This window comes from Trachemys scripta, chromosome 1 (genome assembly GCF_013100865.1).
Source record: "Trachemys scripta elegans isolate TJP31775 chromosome 1, CAS_Tse_1.0, whole genome shotgun sequence".
Lineage (NCBI taxonomy): Eukaryota > Metazoa > Chordata > Testudines > Emydidae > Trachemys > Trachemys scripta.
Window position 1 is genome coordinate 130734362 of NC_048298.1, and position 27473 is coordinate 130761834.

Here is a 27473-nt window from a genome sequence, read left to right on the forward strand (position 1 = left end):
CTCAGTACTTCTGAAAATCCAGGCTCTTGATGCATTTTGAATGGGACAGGACACTATGAACCATAGAAAGGGAATGGTGTTCCTTTAACTTCTCACCAGAGCTCTGGTACAGAAGAAATTAATTAAGGCAAGGATCTGACTGCACCATCCACAAATAGGACCATGTGTGCAATTTCTTGGTGTGAATATGAAGGGGGAAAATTAAATTTCAGCTGTTCACCCAGACAATACCTTTTACACAAGCCTAATTTTTCTAGATGGAAATGGACCTGTGCCAGGAAAGAAAAGGTATGAGCATTTCTAAAATTCCCTCATCATGCTATTCTGCTAACTCTGCCAAAACCGCTCCTCTCCCTGAGAGAACATAAGAATACAAGACTGGCCATACTGGGTCAGACCATCTAGCCCAGTATTGTCTTCCATCAGTTGCTAGTGCCAGATGCTTCAGAGGGAATGAACAGAACAGCACAAGAGGTTTAGGGGTACTCAGAGCATGTGGTTGCATCCCTGACCATTTTGGCTAATAACCATTGATGGACCTATCCTCCAGGAACTTACCTAATTTTTTTGTGAACCCTGTTATATTTTTGGCCTTCACAACATCCCCTGGCAATAAGTTTCACAGTTGACTGTGTGTTGTGTGAAGATGTTCTTGCTGCTGTTTGTTTTAAATCTGCTGCCTATTAATTGATATCTCTACTTAAGTAAAACTTTTGATACTGTCTCACATGACCTTCCCATAAACAAATTAGAGAAATATAGCCTAGATGAACCTACTATAAAGTGGGTTCATAACTGGCTGGAAACAAGTACTCAGAGAGTAGTTATCAATGGTTCACAATTGCCTCAAAGAGCATATCAAGTGGGTTCCTGTAGGGATCTGTCCTGGGTCTTATTAATGTCATCATAAATTATTTAAATGACACAGAGAGTACTCTTACAACATTTTCAGACTATACCAAGCTGGGCGGGGTTACAAGCACACTGGAAGACAGAATTAGAATTCCGAATGATCTTGACAAACTGGAGACATAGTGTGAATTAAATAGGATGCAATTCAATAAGACAAATGCAAACTACTACACTTAAGAAGAAATAATCAATTGCATAAATACAAAATGGGAAATGACTGTTTAGGAAGGAGTACTGCAGAAAGGGATCTGGGAGTTATAGTGGATCACAAACTAAATATGGATCTTCAATGTAATACTGTTGCAAAAAAAAAGTGAACATTGTTCTGGGATGTATAATTGGGAGTGTTGTAAGCAAGACACAAGAAGTAATTCTTTTGCTCTTCTCAGCACTGATAAGGCGTTAACTGGAGTACTGTGTCCACTTCTGGGCACCACACTTCGGAAAAGATGGACAAATTGGAGAAAGTACAGAGGACAGCAACACAAGTGATTAAAGGTCTAGAACACATGACCTGCCAGGAAAGATTGAAAAAAAAAATGGGTCTATTTAGTTTGGACCAGAGAAGATGGAGGTGGGACATAATAACTGTCTTCAAGTATGTAAAAGTTTGTTATAAAGAGGAGGGTGATAAATTGTTCTCCTTAACGATTGAGGGCAAGACAAGAAGTAATGGGCATAAACTGTAGGAAGGGAGATTTAAGTTAGATATTAGGAAACACTTTCTAACTGTCAGGGTAGTTAAGCTATTGAACAAATTACCTAGGGAGGATGTGGAATCTCCATCACTGAAGGTTTTTAATAAGAAGTTAGACAAACACCTGTCAGGGATGGTCTAGATCGGGGTGGGCAAACTTTTTGGTCTGAGAGCCACATCTGGATGGGGAAATTGCATGCAGGGCCATGAATGTGGTGCTGGGGCAGGGGGTTGGGGTGCGGGAGGGAGTGTGGGGTGTGGGAGGGGGTGCAGAGTGTATGAGGGGGCTCAGGGCAAGGGGTTGGGGCAGATGAGGGGTGCAGGGTGTACGAGAGGGCTCAGGGAAAGGGGTTGGGGTGCAGGAGAGGGGTGCGGACTGTGGGAGGGGGCTCAGGGCAGGGGGTTGGGGTGCAGGAGGGGTGTGGGGTGTGGCAGGGGGCTCAGGGTAGGGGTTAGGGTGCAAGACGGTTGCGGCAGGGGGCTCAGGGCAGGGATTCAGGGTGCGGGGTGCAGGAGGTGTTCGGGCTGTGGGCTCTGGCCCAGCACCGCTTACCTGGAGCGGCTCTGGAGTGGTAGCAGCGTGCACTGGGGCCAGGGCAGGCTCCCTGCCTGCCTGCCTGCTCTGGCCCTGCGCCGCTCCCGGAAGTGGCCGGCACCATGTCCCTGTGGCCCTGGGGGAGGGAGAGCAAAGGGCTCCACGCACTGCCCTTGCCTGTGGGTACCTCCCCCAAAGCTCCCATTGGCTTTGTTTCCCCATTCCCGGCCAATGGGAGCTGTGGGGGGCGGTGCCTGCAGGTGAGGGCAGCGTGCAGAGCAATCCCACAGGCCAAATCCAAAGCCCTGATAGGCTGGATTCGGTCCACGGGCCATAGTTTGCCCACCCCTGGTCTAGATAATACTTAGTCCTGTCCTAGATTTCTATGATTCATTAGGTGACCCTTGGTTCTTGTGTTATATGAAGGGGTAAATAACACTTCTCTATTCACTTTCTCCACACCAGTCATTATTTTATAAACCTCTGTCATAACCCCCTTAGTCATCTCTTTTCTAAACTCAATAGTCCAAGTCTTTTTAATCTCTCCTCATATGGAAGCCGTTCCATACCCCTAATAATTGTTGTTGCCTTTTCCAATTCTAATATATCCTTTTTGAGGTGGGGTGACAAGAACTGCAAGCAGTATTCGAAGTGTGGGCATACCTTAGATTTATGTAGTGCCATTATGATATTTTCTGTTGTATTATATACTTCTTTACTCATGGTTCCTAACATTCTATTAGCTATTTCTCACTGGTGCTGCATAATCAGCAGATGTTTTCATAGAACTATCCACAATGACTCTAAGATCTCTTTCCTGAGTGGTAACGACTAATTTAGAACTCATTGTTTGATACGTATATTTGGGATTATTTTTTTCCAATGTGCATTATTTTGCACTTATTAACATTGAATATCATCTGCCATTTTGTTGCCCACTCAGTTTAGTGAAATCCCCTTGTAACTCTTCACAGTCAGCTTTAGACTTAGCTATTTTGAATAATTTAGCATTGTCTGTAAACTTTGCCACCTCACTATTTACCCCCCTTTTCAGATCCTTTATGAATATGTTGAACAGCACTAGTCCCAGTAAAGAGTCTATTTATCTTTTTCCATTTTTAAACTGTCATTTATCCCTACCCTTTGTTCCCTATCTTTTAACCAGTTACTGATCCATGAGAGGACCTTCCCTCTTACCCCATGACTGCTTACTTTGCTTAAGAGCCTTTAGTGAGGGACCTTGTCCAAGGCTTTCTGAAAGTCTAAGTACACTGCATCAACCGGATCACTCTTGTCCACATACTTGTTGACCTCTCTGAGAATTCTAATAGATTGGTGAGGCATATTTTCCCTTACAGAAGCTGTGCTGGCTCTTCCCCAACATATCATGTTCATCTATGTGTCGGATAATTCTGTTCTTTACTTTAGATTCAGCTGGTACTGAAGTTAGTCTTACCAGCCTATAATTGCCAGTCATTTGGTGCGCAGGCTAATTTAAGTGATACGTTACATACTACAGTTAGTAGTTCTGCAGTTTCATATTTGAGTTCCTTCAGAACTCTTGGGTGAATACCATCTGGTCCTAGTGACTTAGTACTGTTTAATTTGCCAATTTATTCCAAAACTATTTCTATTAACACCTCAATCTGGGACAGTTCCTCAGATTTGTCACCTAAAAAAATGGTGTGAGAATCTCCTTCACATACTCTGGGTGAAGACCAATGCAAAGAATTCATTTAAATTTAATGATATTATAGCTGCTATTACTAAGCAGTTTAGCAATATTCACCTTTTGGACCAGATCCTTTGCACCACTTAGGACTAAATCAAGACTTGCCTCTCCCCTTGGGAGTTCCAAGTTAGCTGCTCCAAGAAGCAGTCATCTAGAAATTTATCTCTGGATCCTGTCCTGAGATAACATGTACCCAGTCAATCTGTGGATAGTTGAAATCCCCCATTATTACTGGGTTTTCTGTTTTAGTAGCTGCTCTAATCTCCCTGAGCATTTCACAATCACCATCCTGGTCAGGTGGTCAGTAGTTTATTCCTACTGCTATACTCTTTTTATCTAAGCATGGAACTTCTATCCATAGAGATTCTATGGTACAGCTTGGTTCATTTAAGATTTTTACTATATTTGACTATATTATTTCTGTCACATATAGTGCCACTCCCCCACCAGTGCAACCTACTCTGTCATTCTTATATATTGTGTACCCTGGTATTACCATGTCCCACTGATTATCAGCATTCCACCAAGTTTCTGTAATGCCTATTATATCAAAATCCTCATTTAACACCAGGCACTCAAGTTCACCCATCTTAGTATTTAGACTTTTAGCATATGTATACAAGCATTTATAAAATATGTCCATATTTACTGTACCAATGTATCAAAAGCTTCAAGCCTTCACTTAGTTATAAAAGTTTCCCTCATTCACCCAGGGAAAGAAAACAATGCCTTGTAACTTGTGTGATCAAAACTAAACAATGTGGCTCAACTTTCAATGGTCAGTAATAGATACTCCTAGTGAATTGTTTGTGAGCCATCTGAAGAAACCCTTGCCTAGTTGTTTACACTCAACAGGGACCCATGATTGGAACAATAGAAGTGTTCAAGGCTGAGGTACAAGTTGGTAGAGGAACTGGGCAAAATTTTCTGGACAAATAGTCTTAGGTCAACTAAAACTATTCTTAAATTTGAGTCAAATTCAGCAGATGATTTCAGCCAGGAAAAAAACATCTAGAAAGTCAAATTGTTTCATTCTATAGAAACAAATGTTTCTGGATTTTTTTGGTTTAGCCACTGAACTGAAAAATCAATTATTCATTTAGCTCTAACTGGCAGAGCTGTGTAGGTAAAGCTGCCCACTCTGTCCCAGGAGCTGTCGGTCTCTGCCTTCCAAGAGCACAAAAATTCAGAGACATACAGAGTTTGTGTTCCAATCCTTTTGTTCTCTGTGTCTGTCTCAAAGATTGATCTAGTGTCCCTTTAAAGCTTGCAATGCACTTGACATCCTTTAAAAAACTTGTTTGCTAACAACACAAAACACAAGAAGAGCATTTATGTATTTCTGGATGGCATTTGCTCTCTATGATTTTAGTTCATAGTCCCTTTCCCCCACATCTTTCTTCTCCCCTGCTGCCACAGTTAGATGCTCTCCCACACTAGGGGCCTTTTGCACCACTGGACCAGCACAAAGGGGCCATAAACTGACCAGATCAACCCAGATGGGAATTCTCCTGGTGTGAGGGAGTCCCCAGTGGTGAAGAGCTGGTGTAGTCAGCTGTAATTCTAAGCCCTCAAGCCCTAGTGTAGGGGGTGAGGAAAAGCAATAACAGGTTTAGAGCACCTTTGAGGTGGTTCTAAAAACTAAGGCAGGGCTCAGGTCAGCATAGAACTAGTCCAGCAATCACCCTCTTCAAACCCTCCCCAACCCCCATCAGCTGCAGCCAGAGCTTACTGAGCACAGCTGACAATCTAGCCCTCAATACTGCTAAGTAGGTATTACATGTATTACGTAACAGGCCCCGTCTCCTAACATAAAATAAATACATGCTGCATTCAAAAACCATGGACCAAACAAAGTTGCTACCCTGACTCTCTGAACCTACTTTACCATTGCTGTTTCATCCAGGCAGTAGCAGGTTGAACCATTGTGCTACTCTTCTATACACACTAGGAGCTACTGTTACCTTCTTATCAAATTCTGTGCATTCTTTTCTTGCCTCCACTTTGGAGAACGAGTATAATTTTAAATGGGTTCATTTAGGTTTTAAAATTTAAAAGCCTTCTTAATGCCAAGCTAAAATAGCTCAGTGAGTCAGAGGCATTTTCTTTTCCTTTTCTTCCCCTCCCATCACCTCTAGCTGGAGGGTCAGTGTAAGGAACTCCACAATGACAAACAGGAGACCAAAGTGGAGAACACCAAGCTGAAGCTAACAAACCAAGAGCTGCTGCAGGAACTGGAGCGAACGTCTCAGGAGTTAATAGTCGCCCAGCAACAATTACAGACGCTCCAGGAAGAGGCTTCAAAACTACATGAAGAAAAAGAAATGTAAGTGACAGCTGCCTGTGGCCCCAGTATGCTTGCTTGAAGCGACAGCAAGCCTGATTCTCCACATGCACAGCACCTTGTGGAGGCACTTTAACACCTGTTCAAAATGCATGCAATGCTGATGGAGTAATATGTGAGGTCAGACCAATGCAAGAACTACAAACTTGGTTACAAACAAGATTGTCCATAGCCATAGCAGGCTGTTGTATCCCTGCTTTACCCTGTTTACATTTTTCACATAAGGTGTTAATGTACCTTGCTTCAAAGTGGTTAATGACAACTCTCCTGCCACCTTGCACTGTTGTGGGCTGTTGCTTCCCAGTTGCTGGGGGTCAGCCTGACATGCTGTCAAGTTTGACTTCAGTGTGTTTTTATATCGTTTGTATTAGCCATCATAAGAATGAGCTTGACTTTAGCTAACCATACAATATGGCCTTGGATATTCTCAAGTTGACCATATGTATGAGATGCCCAGATCAATTCAGTTGAGCTTTTATGAGTATGCTTTGAATGCCAGACCTCCAACAGTTATTGAGAATTGTAAAAGCACTATCAAAACACAAAAGTTTTACACTTGTTTTGAACGCACTCTTTTCTCCAGCTACATATAGTGACTATGGATGGTTCAAGGTGGTAGAGAATCATTTCCACTTTTTGTACCACGTTTATTTAAATATTATTATTTTGCTTTAAGGAAGCAAATTCTTCGTGCTGTGTACTAAAATAGACAACATTAATAATATTGCACACCACAACATAGGGAACCAGATCCTGAGCTGTGCCAGCTGCACAGAAGAGGTGGGCAAAACTGTCATTTGTTTCTTGATTTTCTTGACTCCAGAGGAGCAGAACAAGGCCTGTGCAACACTTAAGTCCATTTAAAGGAATATTTATTAGAGCTGGTGAAAAAATTTCCACTGAAACTATTTTTCAACAGAAAATTGGCTTTTTCAATTCAGCAGAATTGTCATGAAAAGTGCCTGCTTTCTGAAGAAAATTTCAAGTTTTCATTAAAACAAATCGGAAGATCTGAAAGCCAAAAAGTATTTTTTTGGCTGAAAACCAAAATATTTCTGCTGAAATTTGATTGAGAAATGCCTTTTGGTTCCCCATGGGAATTGTAGTTTGGCTGCCTCGGAGACCATTCTCCTCTATTGGGTGGATTTTTTGGTCATACTACATTTCCCATGATTCATCATGGCTATGGGACTGCCATGATGCACCATCTTCCCTAATCAAGAGAGGAGACCATGGTGGAACATGCAAAATGTAGTCCAACCAGCGAGCTCAGCCTATAGAGGAAAATGAAAGCATGAGCCACTCGAACTGCAGTTCCCTGGAGATATTGTGGCAGAATTTCAGAATTTCTGTTTTCAGCTGAAATATTTTGGATTTCAATTTTTTGGATAAAACTCAAAATTTTCTGCAGGGAAAAACATTTTCCAGCCAGCTCTAATATTTAGGGGATGGAAATTGGAGGGAAGTGAAACACAAGTCTTGTGTTGTCCCTCTGCAGTGGACAGGGCCGGCTCTGGCTTTTTTGCCTTGGGCCGTTCTCCCTGACCGGCCGGAGCGCCGGGGGGAGGGCGGCGAGCCCAGCCAGGGCTCCGCTCTCCCCGGCGGCCAGAGCCGGAGCACCGCACTGCGCCGCCCCCCTCCAGGTGCCGCCCCAAGCACAAGCTTGGTGGGCTGGTGCCTGGAGCCGGCCCTGGCAGTGGAGTAATTATACCTTAATGCTGGAAATTTTAGAAGGGTTCAGATTTTTACCACTAGGGCCAGATTTTCAAGAGTTTAGCTCCCATATGGGTACCTAAAAAACACCCTAAGTGTCACAGTAGGCGCAGCTAGGTGCTGAGTACTTTTTTGAAAGTCTGGTCCCAGCTGCAGATCCTGAGCACTTGAAAATCTGGACGCTAAATGAAGGCCAGCTACAGGCCTCAAATTCTCTTTCCATGAGCATTTATTCCTAATGAGTCTTACCTCCCACTAATATTCATGAAAAACAATCAGAGAAAGTGTGCACATTGCTAAGCTAAATTGGATTCAGAATTAGCAAAAGTTTCATGACTATTTCTTCCCGAAATCCAATCATTTCAGCTGCAGATAATGTAACTCAGTGCTGGGAACTCAGCACCTCTCAGGGTGGGGCATCATCTTGGACTAAATAGTGTTTCCTCTCTTCAGAAGGCCATTGGTCCAAACTCTACTTAGTTATTGCTAATTTAATCTGTTTTGAACATATGAGGAGTATTCCTTTGACTATAGCCACCAAGAGCCAAGCCCATTTCAAACACAAGGGCCAAATCCTCAGCTGATTTTTGTCGGCTGAGGGTCTAGCTCTGAGTTTCGCATGCTGCCTCATTTTTGTATGATTCATTTATAGTTTTGAAGTGAACAATGGCAGTATTTCTCCCCTTTCCCTCCCCCCATCCCCCGCAAGACCATTTCCTCTTTGAAGGGCCTCACTTATGAGCTATAGAACAAAGGCAATGTTGCAATCAGTTGCAGGCTGATTCCAAAGGAAGTGAGGAAACCAGCAGGAAATCGGTGAGTGGTATCTCAGCTGCTCTCCATTCTTGTGGTCAAACTACTGAACGATGATGATGATTTTAAGTTTGTAAAGCACTTTTTATTCCAAAATACTTTATGGAATTAGCGGTGGATCATGCCCAGCTTTCCCTGCAATGGTGTAGCTCAGCATTGCCCCCAGGGCAGGCCAGAGACTATAAGGCACAACTGAGCTGTTAAAAGCTGATCTACTGTTCAGACCATACACAGGTAGCACTTCACACACCATTAAAAGGCAGAAAACAACATGGACCAAACCCTCAACTGGTGTAAATCCATGCAGCCCCATTGAAATCAGTGGGGTTATACTGATTTGCCTCATCTGAGGATCTGACTCCATGTGTTTAATGCTGCACAACAGTTTAGGTCAGGAAATGGAGAGGAATAATATATCCAATAAGGGAAAACTGGGTTAGCCAAATGTCATTACCTGTATTGAAACTTGGCCAGCATAGGAAAGTTAACCCCTCTAGCCTTGTGAAAAGTTTCATGGGATCTTTAATGATCACAAGTGATTAGGGCCTTAATTTTAAGTCTTATCTGAAAGACACCAGTATCACAGTGTAGTAAATTGACTGGATGAAAATCCTAAAAAGGTCAATCTTCTAACTCCTTGGTTGTTTGTTACTACTGGTAGAACCTAACCAAAAAAAAGTGAGACTAACCCGATCATGCAGTCCTTAGGTGGCTGAGCTCTGTTGATGTTATTGACGGGTTAGCCAGAGTAAGGACTGCAAAACTGAGCCTAAAGTGGCATTTTCTAAGGGTTGTAGGAAGCAGCCTATAACTACTATGTTAAAATGTCTTTCTTTGTTTCCCTCTGTTGTAGGGAGGTATACAGGGTGACAGAGACTTTAGAGCGAGAGAAGTCGGGACTCCTTAAGCAGCTGGATTTCTTAAGGTAATACACACAATCATTTGCAGGATTTCTTGCATTATCATTATAAAACTATGTGTTTATTTTAAAGCTCGTAAACTATGACCCCAAACTTAGCAGAAATGCCATTTTGGGATGAATCCCAGCATATAGAAATTCCTCAGTGGCCTAGAGAGAGTGGAATATCCTTACAGCATCTGTCCTGTCAGAGCTCCCTGCCCCCCACCAGAGGGGGCCTGCCAAGGAAAGACGGGTTTTGTCAGGGCATGCTGCACTGTGGCTATTCTGTGCGGTGGAATAATATCTAGGAGGCTGTTTCAGCCAAGTGCAGGCCAAAACAGTTGTGAGGCTGCCCTGACTTTGTAGTGGGCCAGACCTTGGATACAGGAGATTCAAAGGCAGCTTAAAGCTCCTTTTGCCTTTCATTGCTGCACCAAGTGTAGTTCATTCAGAATAGAGACTGTTAGTTTAAATATATATATATATATATATATATATATATATAATAGATATGGCTGATTTTCTGCCTAACATTTTTATATTAGTATAATGCCAGCATTGGAAGCTAGTTCTGGGCACTGTTTAATGTCCTTTGTAATGTGAAATAGTATCTAATATAAATATTATCACTTGATTTTTGTTACTAGATTATTCAATTTATATGAGCTAATTATATGTGCATTTGAGGAATAGTCTTTCATCCAATGTGCATTTAAAAATATTTCAGTTGGACTCATGTACAATTACATCAGAGGCTCCCAAATTGTAGTCTGAGACCCGCTGTTGGTTTGCAGTGCATTTGCCAATGTACAGCACTCTGTCCCCCTCCATTGGTGATTGGGACACAGATAGAGGTTGATGAGCCTGCTAGAACTTTGGCTAGCTGACCTGGGTCTTTCTTTGACCTAAGGCAATAGTAGACCCATTAACCTCTTTGTGTGACCCAGCCGCCATGAGAAAGTGACAGAGTACCATCCGGAGTGGGTGTGGCTTAGATCTGCAGAGAGCTGGCTTGTCACATGGAACACCTCTTCTCTGTTATTTCCAGCAGCTAAATCGCATTAAGAGAAGCTGAACACATTTGTTATTTTCTTAAAGCTTCTCTTCTATATCAGCAATCACGGTAGTTGTCACAGGGATGTTATGTGGTCGTGACAGGTCTATGCAGCTGTGGTTGGGAGGGCGTGCACCAAACAAGCTCTCTATTAAGATCTATGGAAAAGTTTGAAACCCCTTGATTCAGAGTACATGAAGAAATATTGTTCATGTTTTTTTTCCACGTTAGAAGCTTTTGCTTTGACATTTTTAGATTGAGAACCAGATGGTCTAAATTAGTGTAGTTCCCCACTGAATTACACCAGCTGGGGATCTGGCCCTGTGATAATATAGATGAGTTAAAGTCATAGTTGGAAAACAGCAGAATGAAGACAATGCACTTCAAGAAGGCAGATTTGATCAGATGCAGAGAATTGGTAGGTAAGATCTAGTGGGAAGCAAGTCTAAGGGAAAAAAGAATTCAGGAGAGGGGAGGTTGTGGAATCTCCAGCATTAGAGGTTTTTAAGAACAGGTTAGACAAACAGGGATGGTCCAGATAATACTTAGTCCTGCCTGAGTGCAGGGGACCAGACTAGTTGACATATCATTTCTATGATTCTTTGGAGAAATATCAACGTAAAAGTATATTAAAAACATTAAAGTAAAAACCCAAAGATCTGGGTTTGATACTAAATTTCTACCATAGTTTGCTGGTTCTTTTACTTGTTTCCTTTCCTTACAGAGAAAGGAACAAACTTCTCAGAGATGAACGAGACATGTTTTTACAGGTACACAAATACCATTTTATAACTCAGAAGTTATCAAACAGAGATCAGAATGGTCTAAAATATGGGGACCAGAATGTTGTAGGAGGGAAGAGATTCTTGTGTCATTCCTCTTCCCTCCCGCACTCGCCACCTTCCCAGTTAAAAGCAAGATTTATGGCAACAAAAGGTATTTATTAAATAAAACTGGAAGCCAAATATTTAGGTTACTAAAACTCCAGCTATTTTAGGGGAAGGGAATGAATACTAATGAACCTAGTTTATACGACGCTAAGGAGACAATCAAGAGGGAATGAGAGAATCTTCAAATGGAACAATTAAAATTCAAGTGTTTATCTATCCAATCAACAGTAATCTCTTTAAACATGTATACATTAGTGCAGTATCCGAGTACTGAACAAAGAATCCTATCCTCCTGCCAATGGATACAAGTCAATCCCATTGACTTTGTATCCTGCAGCAGGAGACTAGGTCCCCAGGACCTGAGAGATCATGGCTTCCTTTTCTCTACTAAAGATAATTCAGAATTATGATGTCTAATCATTTGCAGAGGTGGTCTGTGTTTCCTTTCTCTCCAAGAAGGAGTGACACTGGGTCAGATTGTCAGCTGGTATAAATCCGCATAGCTCTGTTGGTTTCATTTATTTCAGTGGATCTCGGCTGATTTACACTGGCTTATGGTCTGGGCCACTGGGTCTATAAGGAAGATTAATTGTTGTAGAATCAGGATTTTCCATGTTTTTATTTATCACTCAAGATTTTGAACCATTTGCCTCTCTGCTAATCTGTCAATTACTTTCTGTCACTCCCATCACTGTATTATCTAAACACTAGCAACAAATAGACTGTTTTATTAACCATAATGAATAGCAAGAGTAATTAATAAAATAAATAATATATTTCTGCAGAAAAGTAAAACAAATGCTCCAAAAGCCAACTGGAAAAAAAGATCAGGATCTATCATTGGCAAATATGTAGAGGGAAAGGCATCACTTAAGAGGTAAGGACTTAATTTTGCTATTTGGCATATGTTTGACAGTTACAGGGAAAGTGCACAAAAGATGTAGAATGCTTATTTCACCATGATTGTTCGTGAAACCACTACAGCTTGGAATTGTAAGTGTAATATTGATATTGCATCGATCTCTAAGGTGCCGATTAGTATGTCGTCTGAGTATCTGTGATGGGGGCAGGTAGGCCCCACACTGGCAACAAGCAGCTTAATGAGGCAGATAGACTCCACACTGGCTACAAAAGGATTAAGGAGAGCCTGTGATCCAGCTGACCCCACCCTCCTATGCGTCTGGCCAATGTCAGGTGTGGAGAGGGGAGTTAAAAGGAGGACATCTAGTCCAGTTGAGGGCTGACCAGGAAGGAGAGCAGAGCTCTGCTACTTCTCTCAACAAGGCAAGTCTGACTGTAGTCAAGAGCATAAGGCAGCTTGCTAAGTGGATAAACCATTTGGGGGATGGGATGACTAGGCCCAGGAAGATGGACATGAAGGGACTAAGGACATGCAAAGACAAGCCCGGAGCAGAAGGGTAGCGTCCTGCCAACAAATCTTCAGATGCACCTGATTTTTAGTTCACTGTTTTTTGTCACTTTTTGTTTTGTCGTCTAACACACTGGAAGTGGTAGGACTCCAGTGTGCCTTAGCTGGAGTGGTTAAGGCACCATGGCACCAAATCTGCGAGGGGTGACACAATCATCAGGGACCTGCAGTAGCGGAATCATCCCCGACAGGCTGCCTAGACAACCCAGTTACAGAGCTCTTTTAAAAAATTAGAAATCTAGGGTCGGATCTTCAGCTACAGCTAATACACTGACCATGCTGCTTGGGCATGGGTAGATTGTGGGAAAGCCGAAGCCAGTCCAGTACCTGGTGTTACTTGGATCAGCATTAATGTGGCATGATATCTTCAGGAACTTCTGCTGGAGGAGTGCACCTCCACAGCACCCCTTACTGCAGATAGTAGTCGACTACCTGGGATGCATAAGAACATGGGATAGATAGAAGACATAAAACCATGGAGAATTTAAATCTGAATTATGTGATCATAAATATGAAATAAATGGGAACAAGATTAAGGCCTCCATGTCATATTAACAAGCTTCTTTTGAGCAAACAAAGAACCTGGGAAGAGCAGTAAAATGTCTCCTTGGGGATAGGGACCACAGCAAGAGTCTGAAAGAATATGGGCATGCAGCTAGTATAAACAGGCATAGCTCCATAACTTTCAATGCTGATTTATACCAGTTGAGGATCTGGCCTGTACTGCTCAAGCCAGAATTAAGTTGCAGATGGAAAATTTTGTTCATTCTAATCTCACCATTTTAGGATGAGCCTAAATCCACTGTTGTTCATCTCTGAATTTCCAGTTAAAATATTAATATTTGTTATATTACCTTCTGTATGGGTTACATATGTATTATACTGATTTTATACAAACACTCGTATGATAGATGTTTGACTTACTTTTCAAAAGTCAATTGATTGTACAGTCTAACTCTTCTCTATATAATAGATAGTGTAATGAACCTGATTGTGCATCCTGTTACATTTAATTTAAATCAGGAGTAACTCCACTGGATGGAATACACCAATGTAAATGAGATAAGAATTAGGCCTAATGTTGTTTTGTAACCTACTTATATCTGATCTTTATCTAGCCAATCCTCCGAAGAAGATGATGTTTTCAATAACTTAACAAGGAGGAGGAATTCTATTGGTTTGAATGGATATCTTTCTTCAGAATCTGACCACAGTACTAATGGGGGCATGACTCAAACAAAACAACTGCAGAGAATAATCTCCATTGAAGAAGATCCCTTACCCCAGCTTCTTGAGATGCCAGTTGAGAAGCAGTACAGCAAGTGGACAGAAGAAAATGACATCTCCCCAGAAAAGGAAATGGATGAGAAGCAAATTGTGACATCTTTAGACCACACACCATTGTCTCTCAGAGAGCAACCAGTAGGGAAAGAAACACAATCAAATGTAAGGGGACAACTTACCTTAAATGGAGGTGGAGGGTATCATGTAATAAATTAATGTCACAAGCCAAAATCATTTGGCTTCCCTTTTGTAGACACAAGTTCCACCTATACAATTTGGATGCACATTTTGACACCTCTAATTGATTTGTTCATGCAAATCTGATTACTTAGGCCTCTGGCTACTTGATTGCATAAGGTACCTAAATGCAGATTTGTGCCTAAAATTCATTTTGAAGGTGCAAAACAGGGAAGCCAGGCATCCGCTGAAAATATACCCAAGAATTATGATAGTGAGGAACCGAACAATTGTGTGAATTAAATTATACATTTTGTATAATTGCATGAGGCCATTTCTTACCATCTTTGAGATCCTAATCAGGTCAGCACCAAATCAAGGTACTAAAGGTGATTATGGAAAAATCTCACTGGATATGTTCAAAGTGGAGATGAGACAGACAGCCAAATATAAGGGACTGTTTAGGAACATTGAAATCAGACCTAATGATGATACTGGGAAATGGGATTAGAGGATCCACTAAAGGGTAGAGCTGGACAAAGAAGAGGAAGCTTTGTGACCATGTACCTGGAAAATTTGTCCTTTTTTTGGTCAAAATTTGAAATTTTGATTAAATTTGGAACAAGTTTTTATAGCTGATGGGGGGGGGAATGGTGTTTTTTTGGGGGGGGGTTGGGTTTTTTTTTGAAAAACTTTATGCAAAAAATGTACCCTGCTTTTTTTGGGACAAAATGCAAACAATTTTTTTCACTGAAAAATCAAAATTCAGAAAATTTCTTCTAGCTCTACTCTCACATTAATGTTCATATCAGAAAACTGAACTGTGTGCACAGTCCAGACTTTATAAAATAATATCCAGGAAAGGGCAACTCTACAGTCAAAAACCTTACTCAGATTCTTACTCCCTTGTAGCGTACTAGCTAATTTTAGTATAGCTATGACGTGTCATCCATTGCTTGATTCCTGAAGTATATATTAAAAAGATTAAGATATGGAAAAATAGGTATACTCAGTCTTAATTATATAGCTTGCTCTTCTAAAAGAAAGAGGTGCTATGCACATCTTTAAAACGATCATAAAATGATGCCATGATTACATAATAACGTTTATAATTGGCGCACTTTGTTACAAAGTATAACCTAGATAGAGAAATGCCTTTCCATTAAAAAAAGGAAAGCTGATCAAAACTATTTAGATCATTAATATGATATAGCCACAAGGTACTTTGTACTGTTCTCAAAATAGAAGTATCCTCAATTACTGGGTATTACTTACTCTGAACAGCTGGATCTTTCCTTCACTTATGATCAAGTGGACCTTTTACAGAAGAGAGCTACTGAACTCACTAGCTACGTAAATAATAGTAAGATGTCCTAGCACTAGTTAGCTGTCAGAAAGTGTATATTAAAGACTTAAATCAGAGAATTAGCTTATTAGTGACATTAAATGACAATTGGAAAATCTATTAGCTGGTTTCTTAAACAAATTGATACTAGGAACTTAAAATATTAAGATTGCTCAGGATTTCTCTCAAGTCCTTTATATTTTAGAAAAGAGAGGCAGTAATTTTACTCAAGAAGTAGCACAGTCTAGTGGCTCAGCCACATGGGTAGGATTCAGGGGATCGTGGTTCTATTCCCAGTTGTGTGACTGACCTGCTGGGTGATTCTAGCGCAGTGATTCCCAACTATTTACTATTGTGGCCCACAATGTGTGATGTGGGTGGCATCTAACTACCTGTATGGCCCTGAGGATTGGCTGTAGCTTTGTGCTGATTGGGCTGCAAGTGGCCCACAGGTTGAGAACCACTGTTCTAGGGCAAGTCACTTCCCCTCTTTGTGATTCTGTTTTCCCTCCCATGGCTTTGTCGGTCCTGTCTATGTAGAGTGTAAGATCTTTGGGGCAGGCACTGCCTCATGTTGAGTGTTTGTACTGTGCCTAGCCCAAAACCTCAGCTGGGGGTTCTAGGATCTAGAATGAATATCTGTGCCAAAATTTTGCCCTCACATGGGTACATTGGCATCCACTAATATCAATGACAGCTATTGATGTGCACCCAAGGGATGAATTTGGCTCCACTGGTGCTTTTTATATACTAGCCCAGCTCACTTCCAGTAAAGCACTGTCCCATTATAGCCCTACAACCCCAGTACTGGAGGTCACGCAGAGCCTCCTCACCCAGCAGGCTCCCTGGAAAGCATGGTTCAGGGCAGAGAGCATGCCCTCTGCTATATCTCATAAGAGGCTGCAACACATGTTTCCCTGTATGGTCAAACAAGCCCACTGACAAGCGTGGAGGGTGGGGGCCCAGGACACTGTCTTCTTCCTGCTCCCTTTGAGGTGATTACCACCCCAGGCAGGGCGCTAGCAGTAAGCAGTCCCTGTACTGAGTGGAGCCTAGAGGTTGCGAGTGTGACCAGAGCCGGCCTGTGAGGCACAAGGTGTGTAGGGGGGGGAGGGTTAGATGCTCTTAGTGCTTCCCCTGTCCCTTTGTCCACCTACTCAGAGCAGCCACAGTCTGGCCCTGAAGTCTATTTCAGTTTGTTTTTCTAATTTAGCTTTACATTTCCCAAGCAATGGAACTTTCCATTCTTCCCTGGGGAGACCTCTCCATAGCCTCAGAGATGGCACAGTCAAGGCATTTAAACTGCAGCGGCCAGCCACTCTGATCTTATGCTATCCACTGCTAGGACTCTGCCTCCCTTTCCCTTCTGGCTTTTCCCACCAGCACTGGCAGCAGGGCTGGGGGCATTGTTGTTCCATCAGTGAGGGCCCCTACAGCCTGCTGTCTGTGCATGCAGACTCCCTCTGGAGTCTGTTAAAGCTGCAGAGGAGGAATTGCTCCTGCTACTGCACCATAAGTTTCAAGGAGTCCCCTGGGGGATGTCCCTTGAAGAGTGGTTGTCCCCCTCCTTCTCCAGTCGATTTCATCCCATATTATGCTATACAGTGGATCTTCAATATAAATGCCATGCACGGTCTAGAGGTGACTATGTTATGGGGGCAGAATTATACCATGTAGTCATATAGCCCTCCCCTAAGGCCACCCACGCCCTGTTCTCAACAATGAAACCCTTCTGTTCTCCACTCTGCCTTGGGGAGGGGAGCATCGAGACCTAGATGTTTTTAATTCCCTAGAGTTTGCTCTCCTGAAGTCTAACACCCTTATGTTGATACGTTCTGTGGTCCCAGCCCTTTCTGCACTGAGTACAAAGAGCTCCGGGTCGCTGGTAGTAAGTTTCCCTAATCACTTGATATTCTAAATCAACTCTGAGAGCTCCTTATCAGAAGGGTGGTAGAGCTTGTGTAAATCAGTTCTCTTCTAGAAATGAATGAGTCTTTTTCATTCCCGGGTTATCATGTCCCAAGCACAGATGGAAAGTTTCTCAGAGAGGGCACTGAGGCAGTGCAGTGTGCCAGCAACTGCCGCATTGCTGAAGGGCCTAGAGCTGGGCAGCCCATCTTCAAAGCGGGTGGCACTGGCTGGGATGTTGTAGCTAGAGTGCCCAAGGATGTGCTGAGGCAACCTTTTGTGGGGACACAGTTAGAGATGAAAACTATGCTCTCAATCCAAAGCCCATCGTCTGCACTCCCTCTGGTGAATCATCTAAGGAGCCGCAAGCCAGGCAGGCACAGTTAGGTACAGTTCTCCCCTCTCTGCTCCAACAAGATGGAATCAGGTCCATTGAGTATATGCCTTCCGCCCCACACATTTCTATTAAATCTTCCAAAAACCAACATATGTGATTTTGGTTGTGTGGTGTGTGTAGGAAGGTCATTAACAGCACATGACATCGAGATCAAAATCTGAGACCCATATTGTAGTCCTAAGAGAAATTTATATTCCAATGGCATATGGCAAAGTACCTTTCCAATTCAAGATCTAATAATCTGGGGAGAGTTTGTAACTTGTTTCTGCAGATCAGAGGTCATTGGGATGAGGGAAGACATTTTGCCCACAGGACAGACTGGTCAGTCCTTTCAGGGCATAGAGTTAGACTTCGGGTGCATCCAGCAGGGAGTCATCTGAAGCCAAGAGTTCAACAAAAACCAGCTTGAGGCATTAGCAGCTGCATCTCCTTTGCAGCTTGCATGGCTGGAATCACTATCAATAGCTGTTGGATGGCTCAGTCCTGTCATAAGTATTCAGCCGGGGATGAAGAGGCTCATCTTTATGCTCGGTTTAGACGTGGCATTGGAGCCATATGTTTGATTACAAAGGTAGGTTTCCCTCATGAGTGGGCCGGATGCATCTCATAGGGAAATGGCTGACTGGGCAATCGGTGGGTTGAGCCAAGACCCAGTGGTGCTCTCAGACTGTTAACTCTGCCAATTTGTGTGTGGCCACTGAGGATGAGATTTTTGATGCTGGTTAACTGAGCTACTCTTATGACCTAATAGAGATGCAGTTTAGGGCCTTCCAGTCCAAGCTTGGGTGGGCGGCTGTCTGTGTGTATGTGTGTGTGAATGTTATTTCCCAGCACCCAGATTACACACACACACCATGATGATTGCTGTTGGAAATAGGATAGAGGCTCAGGGTGATTTTCAGCAGATTTGAGAAATTGCCTTACATATATAGAAGCGTGCATATTGCTAAAAGCCTAAAGGTGCAATGCAGTCTGAGTTTTTAATCTAAAAGGATAAGGGAGCGATGCGATAAGAGATCTCTGCACAGTTATAACAATGGCTGTTATTCTAACACATGAAGACAGCTAGCTAGCTAGATATTTGCTCCAAATGTTGACCGCGGTGAATGGATTTCTTACAGTTAAGGGTCACAGCGGAGGGCTTTTTCTCTAGTACAAATACAACTATTTTTTCCCCAGGATAATTCAGTATTTTCTTCACAGCAGTACAGAATATTGGGTGGGCTGGATTTCTACCTTGCATTGAAGGGAACACCAGGCAGGCTGCCTGCTGGAAGATCTGGGCCAGCCCCCAGCACCCTTGTGCATATGTTGGAGTTCTCACTTTACATTATAGGGGAATCACCCTGCCTCTTTTTCTACAGAATTAGTATCATGCTCCCCACCTCGCCTTCCCCCTTCAGCCTCTCTGTCCTAGAGCATCAGGATGGTTCTGGCCCCCACTGCAAACTCACTGGTGCTGCTCCATTTTTCCCTAAACCACTGCAGCTGAAAATGCAAGGGAAGGGATTTGGGAATAATGATGTACCTAAAATAGAGCAGAAATAGTCTTCTCCAGCATTCCCACTCAGTTTAATCTACAAAACATGGATAATTCCCTCATACTTGAGAAGCTAAGAGGTTATCACCTTCACCCTGCCAAAGATTAATAGCTTAATTAACCGGGCCTGATTCTCCTCTCATTTATAACAGGTATAAATCAGGAAGCTCCTGGATCTACACCAGTAGCAACTGAGAGCACAATCAGACAATACAAATTATAAAACAGCTTATAAATTTGCTTGTGTTCTCTAGGTAAAGACACACAGTCTATGATATGCATAAAGTTTAGTGTGGGGCGGCTCTGAACAGAGCTGCTTGTTGGTTTGGACTTACAGGGGTAAATGCAAACCTTTTTGTTTCAGCTCACATGGGGCTTGCACCCCAAAATTTGGCTGAGAATCAGATAGAATTGCTAAGGTCATGGACTTATAAAATCAGCAGGAGAGCTGTATTTTTTTCTGTTTTGGACTAAAAAGAAAATTATGTTGACTTAAAAAATTGAGCTCAAAGATGCTAGAAATTCTTGGGGAAAAAATACAACTTTGATCAAAATTCAATACTTCACCCCTTCTGTTATGTGACAAAAAGGCTCACAATTCACAGCTAACAACTCAACAGAATCTTCCACTAAAACCAAGGGAGGCCAGACTGGACATTCCTAATATCATTAAGGTAAAAAACAAACAAAACTCTTAAAAAAAAAAAAAAAAAAAACCAACCCAACCAACCAGACAAAAAACTCGTAAGGTTATTTCATAAGTCACCAAGAAGGAAGGGTACAGCCTCAATTTTTTTCCCCTTTGCAGGTCATCTTTAAGTCTTTACAAATTGGAAAAGGCAACAGAGTTAGAGTTTAAATTGTCAACTAACTTTTGTGCTTGTTTGAAGGAGGAGAGAATATACTCTGCCCCTGATCGCTTATTCAAGATTGTTTTTGTGGGCAATTCAAGTGTGGGAAAGACTTCGTTTTTAAGGCGATTCTGTGAAGGCCATTTTTCCCCAAACACATCTGCTACCGTAGGTAAGTTTAAGAAACATTATGATGATGATGATGATTACAGTAGTACCTAGAGGCTCCAACCAAGACTGTGGCCCTGTTGTGCTAGGCGCTGTACAAATGCATAGTGAGAGAAAGTCCTTGTCCCAAAGAGGAGAAGCAAAGGGACAGAGAAGTGATGTTACCTGAGGTCACAGAGCATATTAGTGGCAGAACTGAAATTAGAACCCAGTGGTGAAATCCTTGGCTCATTGAAGTCATTGGCAAAACTCCCATTGATTTCAGTGGAGCCAGGATTTTTCCTCGGGTCTCCTTGCTTCTCATCTAGTAACTAAGGCACTAGATCACACTGCATCCCAAAAGATTAATAAGATTTGTGACCATCACTGAAATCATAATTGCCTAATTTTCCAGGAAAAAAAGCTTTGTACGGAGCAAAAGAGAAAAATGTTAGTGATAAATTTACAAAGCTGGGTACTTAATTGGTGCCAACATAGCTTGTGCTTGCAACTGTTGCACTTACAAGTCAGACCTTCAGACTATATTCATAATTTCCTGGGGCTTCCAGAAGGAAGGTACCCATGTTGTGGGCTGCAGCTTAGATGGCAAGTTTTTAAATGTAACCTCTAACACTCATTATCTGTGTGAGTCACACCAGGAAGTGGGTTATTTGGCTGGCCTGCAAATACAGATAAGCCAAAAGTAACATTATAAACATAAGAACTGCTGATAAGACTGACAGAGCAGACTGTACAGAACAGCTGGTCATTCAAAACCTTGACAAACCCAGATGCAACTCAAACCCACTTCCATGAAACTGGATTTTGATAGTGGAAACATCCTCCACAATCCATCTGAATGTTCTGATTACTCACTGAAGGCATTAAGACCAGATCCATTAAACTCAGTGGCAACACTCCCATTGACATCTAGCAGGAGCCAATCTTAGAAGAATGTTGCAGAAGGAGGCAGTGTATCCTAATGGTTAGAGCAAGTATCATTACAAATATCCAAGAAGTGTATAAACCAAAGCTAGAGAGAACTTATTTAAGCATACTAGGCAACATTTTGAAAAGTGCCTATATGGCTTAGCAGCCTAAGTCACCTTGACTGTCAATGGGACTTAGGATCCTAAATCACTCTGGCTCTTTTGAAAATTTTACTCATCCTGACTTTTTGTGAATTAAATTAATTTGTTAACACATTTACATTTAATATGTTTATTACTTTAAAACTATGGCAAATAAAAGCTTCTGCCTGTTCTTATTATCAGCCTGTTGTTAAAGGCCAGAATTTATTGCATGCCTTCTGAACCAATGAACACAGGTTAGAAATATTTGTGGCTTGTTTGAACATGACACTATTACCTTAAACTACGATGAACCTGATCAGATCATCAGAATGAACCTGAGACAACTTGTGCTGTGTTTATAGGTATAGATTACAGTGTGAAAACAGTGACAGTGGATAACAGCCAGATAGCCCTGCAACTCTGGGACACTGCTGGGCAGGAACGGTGAGAAAATGTCTTAACTTTCTACTCTCCTACTCTGTGCATTTAGAAAATAGCAGCCTTGGGCTCAATCCTGCTCCCCAGAAGTGGGGAGAAATGGGCGTATTCTCATTCAGTTCAGTGAAAGTGAGAGCAGGCCTTTGATCTTTTCCCAGAAGGATCAATATCAGCTAACAGGGTGGGGTGTTTCAGGCAAACACTGCCAGCCTGTTGTAGAGACTCTTAAAGAAATAGTCCCATAAGCTACTATTAAGGAGCAGAGCTGGTTGAAAATGTTCTGTCAGAAAGGTTTTTTCAACAGAAAATTACTTTTTAACAAAATGGAAATATTCACACACAAAATATCTGTTTCCATTTAAATGTTTCATGTTTTCATTGAAAGACCAAAAAAAAAAAAATGAAAAACATTAATTTTGGCTGGAAAAAAAAATTGCAGTTTTCAGTTGCTGACAATTGAAAAGTTCATTTTTTTTTTCAATTGAAGCCTGAATAATTTTTCACATAGAGGAGTGAGGAATTCCTGAAATGACACACAAGGTGAGGTTAGGAGGACGTGAGGCATGGGTCAGAGCATAAGTGCTACCATCGGTAATACAAGAACAGAAAGACAAGGGAAAGGGTCAGCAGCAGGATTTTTCAAAACGCTTTACTGCACATTTTTGTTTACTTGATCTTTTAGTCATTGACACTGTGAGTTCCATACATGGGATTGCCATTGAAGGAGAAAAAGAATGAACTCTTTAGGAGTAGATAAAAAGGGGACTGATAAATCCAGAAGGCACTGCATTTGTTCCCTCGCCATATTTCACAGTATAGCTCAATTTTCCCTTCAGATCTACACTGCACTCTATTGCAAATTTTGCACTCATCTAGTACGTGGGATTGTCAGCAATAACAATGGAGGTTTCATGTGTAAAATAAGTAGGAAGAAAATCCACTCTGCTCGTCAGAGAGCAGAAATGTGTCCCCTGAATGTAAATTCATATGTAAGCTAAGTAAATGAAGCTTTGGTCCTTCAGCTCTTACTTATGTGAATAAACCTTAGTCTGGCAACATGGTGAGCTCTTTTTCCATCTCTGCTATTGACTTGCCACTTAAACCTTTCTATGCCTCCGTTTACTGTGCATCTATAAATGAGTGTAATAAGCTTAACCACCTTTGTAAATTACTGTAAGATCTATAGATGTACTGTTGTTACAGCTCATGTGTGTAATCCCATTGACTTCAATAGGACTACTTGAGTGAGTAGGGATTACACATGCGAATAAGGGATGCAGAACTGGGCCATGATTTAAGAAGATATTTGGCTCCACATGCCCATATATCTGTGGCCCAAACTGAGCTTAGAAGAATGCAAATGTTCTGTCTAGATCCCTGTGTATACATCTTCAATGCTGCAGGACTGAAGGGTTGGTGTACAGTTTCTGACTATTATACTGTAATCATATTGTCACATTGCTCCTGCTCTAAGGCAAAGGGCTATGAACAGATTCTTGTTTGCAGGTACCGCAGTATTACCAAGCAGTTTTTCAGAAAAGCCGATGGTGTCATTGTGATGTATGATATAACAGCAAAAGACACATTCACATCTGTCAAACAATGGTTGGTGAGCATTGAGGTAAGAGGACGTAGCTTTCAATCTAAACTACTCTGGCCACATGCTCTAACTTCTTGAGGCGCTCCCTCCAGGTGGTGGTTATGGGCAGGTCAAAAAGGAGGAAGTAACGTCCTACCACTTCTTGTGCTGTAGCAATTACTCTGTTATATATAGGACTTCAGTTCACAGAGCTGCCAAGCCAGCTTTTTACAGAAGCCCTACTTCCATTTTATAGGAAAACAATAGTCATTCTAAAATTTCAAGGAGTATATCTCTTCAGTGGCCACCATTGATTGGATGTATGTCCATCTTTCCTGGTACCTGGCTTAATCTCAGGGAAAGAATTCCCAGCATGCACTCCTCTGCTTCCTGTATCAGTACACATTGATCATTGTCATTGGAGTTGAAAGATGCTTCAGTGCAGTGATGTAATTCATAAGAGACAGTTTTGCAACGGCTACATCTTTAAGTTAGGAGATTTTAAATAGGTTGCTCATGTAAATCAACGGTATCCACAGTAAGTGCTGTAAAACTGGTTTATTTTACAGGATTCAGCTTCCTGAAAAAAATTCTGTGGAATATCTTGTTTTTCTCCCCCTGCCCACACCCAGCCATCGTACCTGCCCCAGTGAGCTTCCTGCGACTTAAAAATGCTATTGTCTATTCAGATCTTATGGCAATAAGCACAGTATGCTAACATATGAAACACTGTTACCTGTATTGGCCACTAGGTGGCCACTGTACTTTGGAGTTAGGCCCCAGGGCCAGATTAACTTTCCTGTGGGCCCAGGGCTATTAGATTTTGTGGGGCCCCGTATACAAGTCTTTTTCCTAATTTAAAACAAAATGATCACAATTATGGCATCGAGGCTATTAACGCTATATTAAACTTGCCTTTTAATTAACATAAAGCCATTCTGTGGCTACATTTCAGTCTTAAAACATGTAGAATATAGTTAAGTTAATTCAAAATAGCCTGCTTCTTACCTTAGAATAGCAGTTATATTAGTTTCTTTCTGGGAGGGATTTTGGGTGCAGAAGGGGGCTTCAGGCTGGGATAGAGTGTTGGGATGCAGGAGAGGGTGAGGGGTGCAGGGTCTGGGCAGGAGTTTAGGTGCAGGAGGGGATTCTGAACTGGGGCAGGGGGTTGGGGTGCAGGCTTGGGCCAGGATGCGCTTACCACAGGCGGCTCCCAGTCAGTGGCACAGCAGGGCTCAGGCAGGCTGCCGGCCTGCCTGTGATAGCCTCACGCTGCTCCCAGAAGCAACCAGCTGTTGGCCGGTCTCTGCGTGCCCCTGGGAGGAGGGCGACAGCGTGTCTCCGTGCGCTGCCCGTGCCCGCAAGTGCCACCCCTGCAGCTCCTATTGGCTGGCTCCTGACCAATGGGAGCTGCAGGCATGGTGCTGGGGGCAGGGGCAGCCCGCGGAGCCTCTTTCCCCTCCCACCAGGGGCCATAGAGACATGCCAGCAGCCAGCCACTTCCGGGAGCGGCGTGGGGCCATGGCATGCAGGCTGCCTGCCCGAGCCCTGCTGCGCCACTGGACTTTTAGTGGCCAGGAGATCGCGATTGACTGGAAGAGGCTCCAGGATTGACGACTGGTTGGTGACCACTGAATTATATATAATTAGAGATTTATTTTTGCGCCCCCCCCCCCCTTAGCCCGAGGCCCTACATTGCAGCCCTAAAGCCCTTGTGTTAATCTGGCTTTGTTAGGCCCCAATTGTTCAAATATTTACCACTGTCAGTAGCCCCATTGAAGTAAACCCAGTATTAAGTATTTGCAAGATCAGGCCCTTATTTAACATGTTTTCTGAACAATTCAACATTTATAACAATTCAGCACTTTAAAAAATAGCTTTAGAAGAGAATTTTCGTTTTGATAAGGAAACGTGGTTGTCTTTTCAATTCCAATATTTTACGTATTTGATTCATCTTAGACTGACTAATTTTGGGAGATGTTAACTAGCACTGAGTTCAAGACATATGGCCAAATCCATTGTCTTTAACTCAGGCAATGTGCATACTTAATCCCTGGTGTACTTTTGGTAATATACTCATTCTGAGGCCTGGTCTATACTACCCGCCTGAATCGGCGGGTAGAAATCGACCTCTCGGGGATCGATTTATCGCGTCCCGTCGGGACGCGACAATCGATCCCCGAATCGGCGCTCTAACTCCACCAGCGGAGGTGGTAGTAAGCGCCGCCGACAAAAAGCGGCAGAAGTCGATTTTGCCGCCGTCCTCACAACGGGGTAAGTCGGCTGTAATACGTCGAATTCAGCTACGCTATTCACGTAGCTGAATTTGCGTATCTTAAATCGACTCCCCGCTGTAGTGTAGATGTACCCTGATAGTGTTTTACTTGGTAATATATATTACCACTTTTCAGAATTATATTTGATCAAATATATTATTTACATTATATACTTTGATTGGTATGATTGGATCCAAATGCAGTTGTTTTCATGCCTATCTAATTGGAAAAGTAGGGTCAGATACCTGTGGTTTTATGTCTTTAAAGCTTTTCGTCTTGTATCCACAGGCAGGCCAAACATATTAGTCACTTAAATCACATGGTGTGGTTTTATGTAGCACAGTATTTCTTTTCTTTTTCTTTTTTTTTTTTTTAATTTGTTTACGTTTGAAAGATTTCTGAGCTGTTCTGTTATTCAAGGAATGTCAAGGATGGTAATGCATTTCTAGTACAGAATGTCTCCTTTATTCCTTTTGTCCAATTCTGTTGCCTGATATAGTTCTTCATAAAATAACACTTTACTTGTCTGATTTGTCTTCAATATTTTCATTTTCATGTTGGCACCTGGTGGATCTCGGCTCTGCTTCATCTGTAATCATTTTTTAAAATATTTTAATGATGTTGACATATTGTGTGCAGTATGGTGTTGTGTTCTTTGCTCTGCAGGAGGCAACTGGAGAGAATATACCTGTCCTTTTGCTGGGTAACAAAACGGACAATGAAAAAGAACGAGAAGTCCCTCGTGGACTAGGAGAACATCTAGCCAAGGTACAGTATGAAGAAGGGAATCAGTAATAAAACTAAAAGATGAAAGTGTTTAATGGATGTTAGATTATATCTAGAAACTCAGAAATACAAGTTATTATTTTTACTAGTCGATCTTGGTGAATCATTTCTAGTGAGTAATTATTTGATTAATTTTGTCTCTTAATGAGCTACCTGAAAAATGTCCTGCATTTGTTATGCTCTAATAAATTTGTTAGTCTCTAAGGTGCCACAAGTACTCCTGTTCTTTCTGCATTTGTTATTATTTGTAATTGTTTGTCAAATTATTTATCAAAACAACTTGCAGCCTGTGGTTTTCCTGTGAATTGTAACTACTGATAATTATTAATGTGTAGTTGGTCACCTAATCACATGGTGGTGTTTCTGATCCATGACTGCAGGAGCGGCTCCAGGCACCAGAGCAGCAAGCGCATGCCTGGGGCAGCAAGCTGCAGAAGGCGGCCTACCGACCCCTGTGAGGGCAGCAGTCAGGCGGCCTTCGGTGGCATGCCTGCGGGAAGTCCGCCAGTCCCGCGGATTCAGTGGCAATTCGGCGGCGGGTACGCCAAAGCTGCGGGACCGGCAGACCTCCCGCAGAAACGCCGCCGAATCGGCGTGACCAGCAGACTACCCGCAGGCACGCCGCTAAAAGCCGCCTGACTGCTGTGCTTGG

The 27473-nt window shown here is 42.3% G+C and overlaps 1 protein-coding gene across 1 annotated transcript in view; it reads left to right on the top strand.

Moving 5' to 3' along the window:
- The window catches only part of CRACR2A (calcium release activated channel regulator 2A), a gene marked incomplete at its 3' end in the record, with an annotated part of 74511 nt that extends 47708 nt beyond the window's left edge, over positions 1 to 26803 (top strand). The window contains 9 exon segments of the mRNA XM_034785201.1: positions 6015 to 6202; positions 9600 to 9671; positions 11426 to 11471; positions 12377 to 12468; positions 14139 to 14466; positions 20562 to 20694; positions 22105 to 22186; positions 23687 to 23801; positions 26702 to 26803. Coding sequence (XP_034641092.1) covers positions 6015 to 6202; positions 9600 to 9671; positions 11426 to 11471; positions 12377 to 12468; positions 14139 to 14466; positions 20562 to 20694; positions 22105 to 22186; positions 23687 to 23801; positions 26702 to 26803 — 1158 coding nt within the window.
- Between the last annotated feature and the right edge of the window lie 670 nt (positions 26804 to 27473).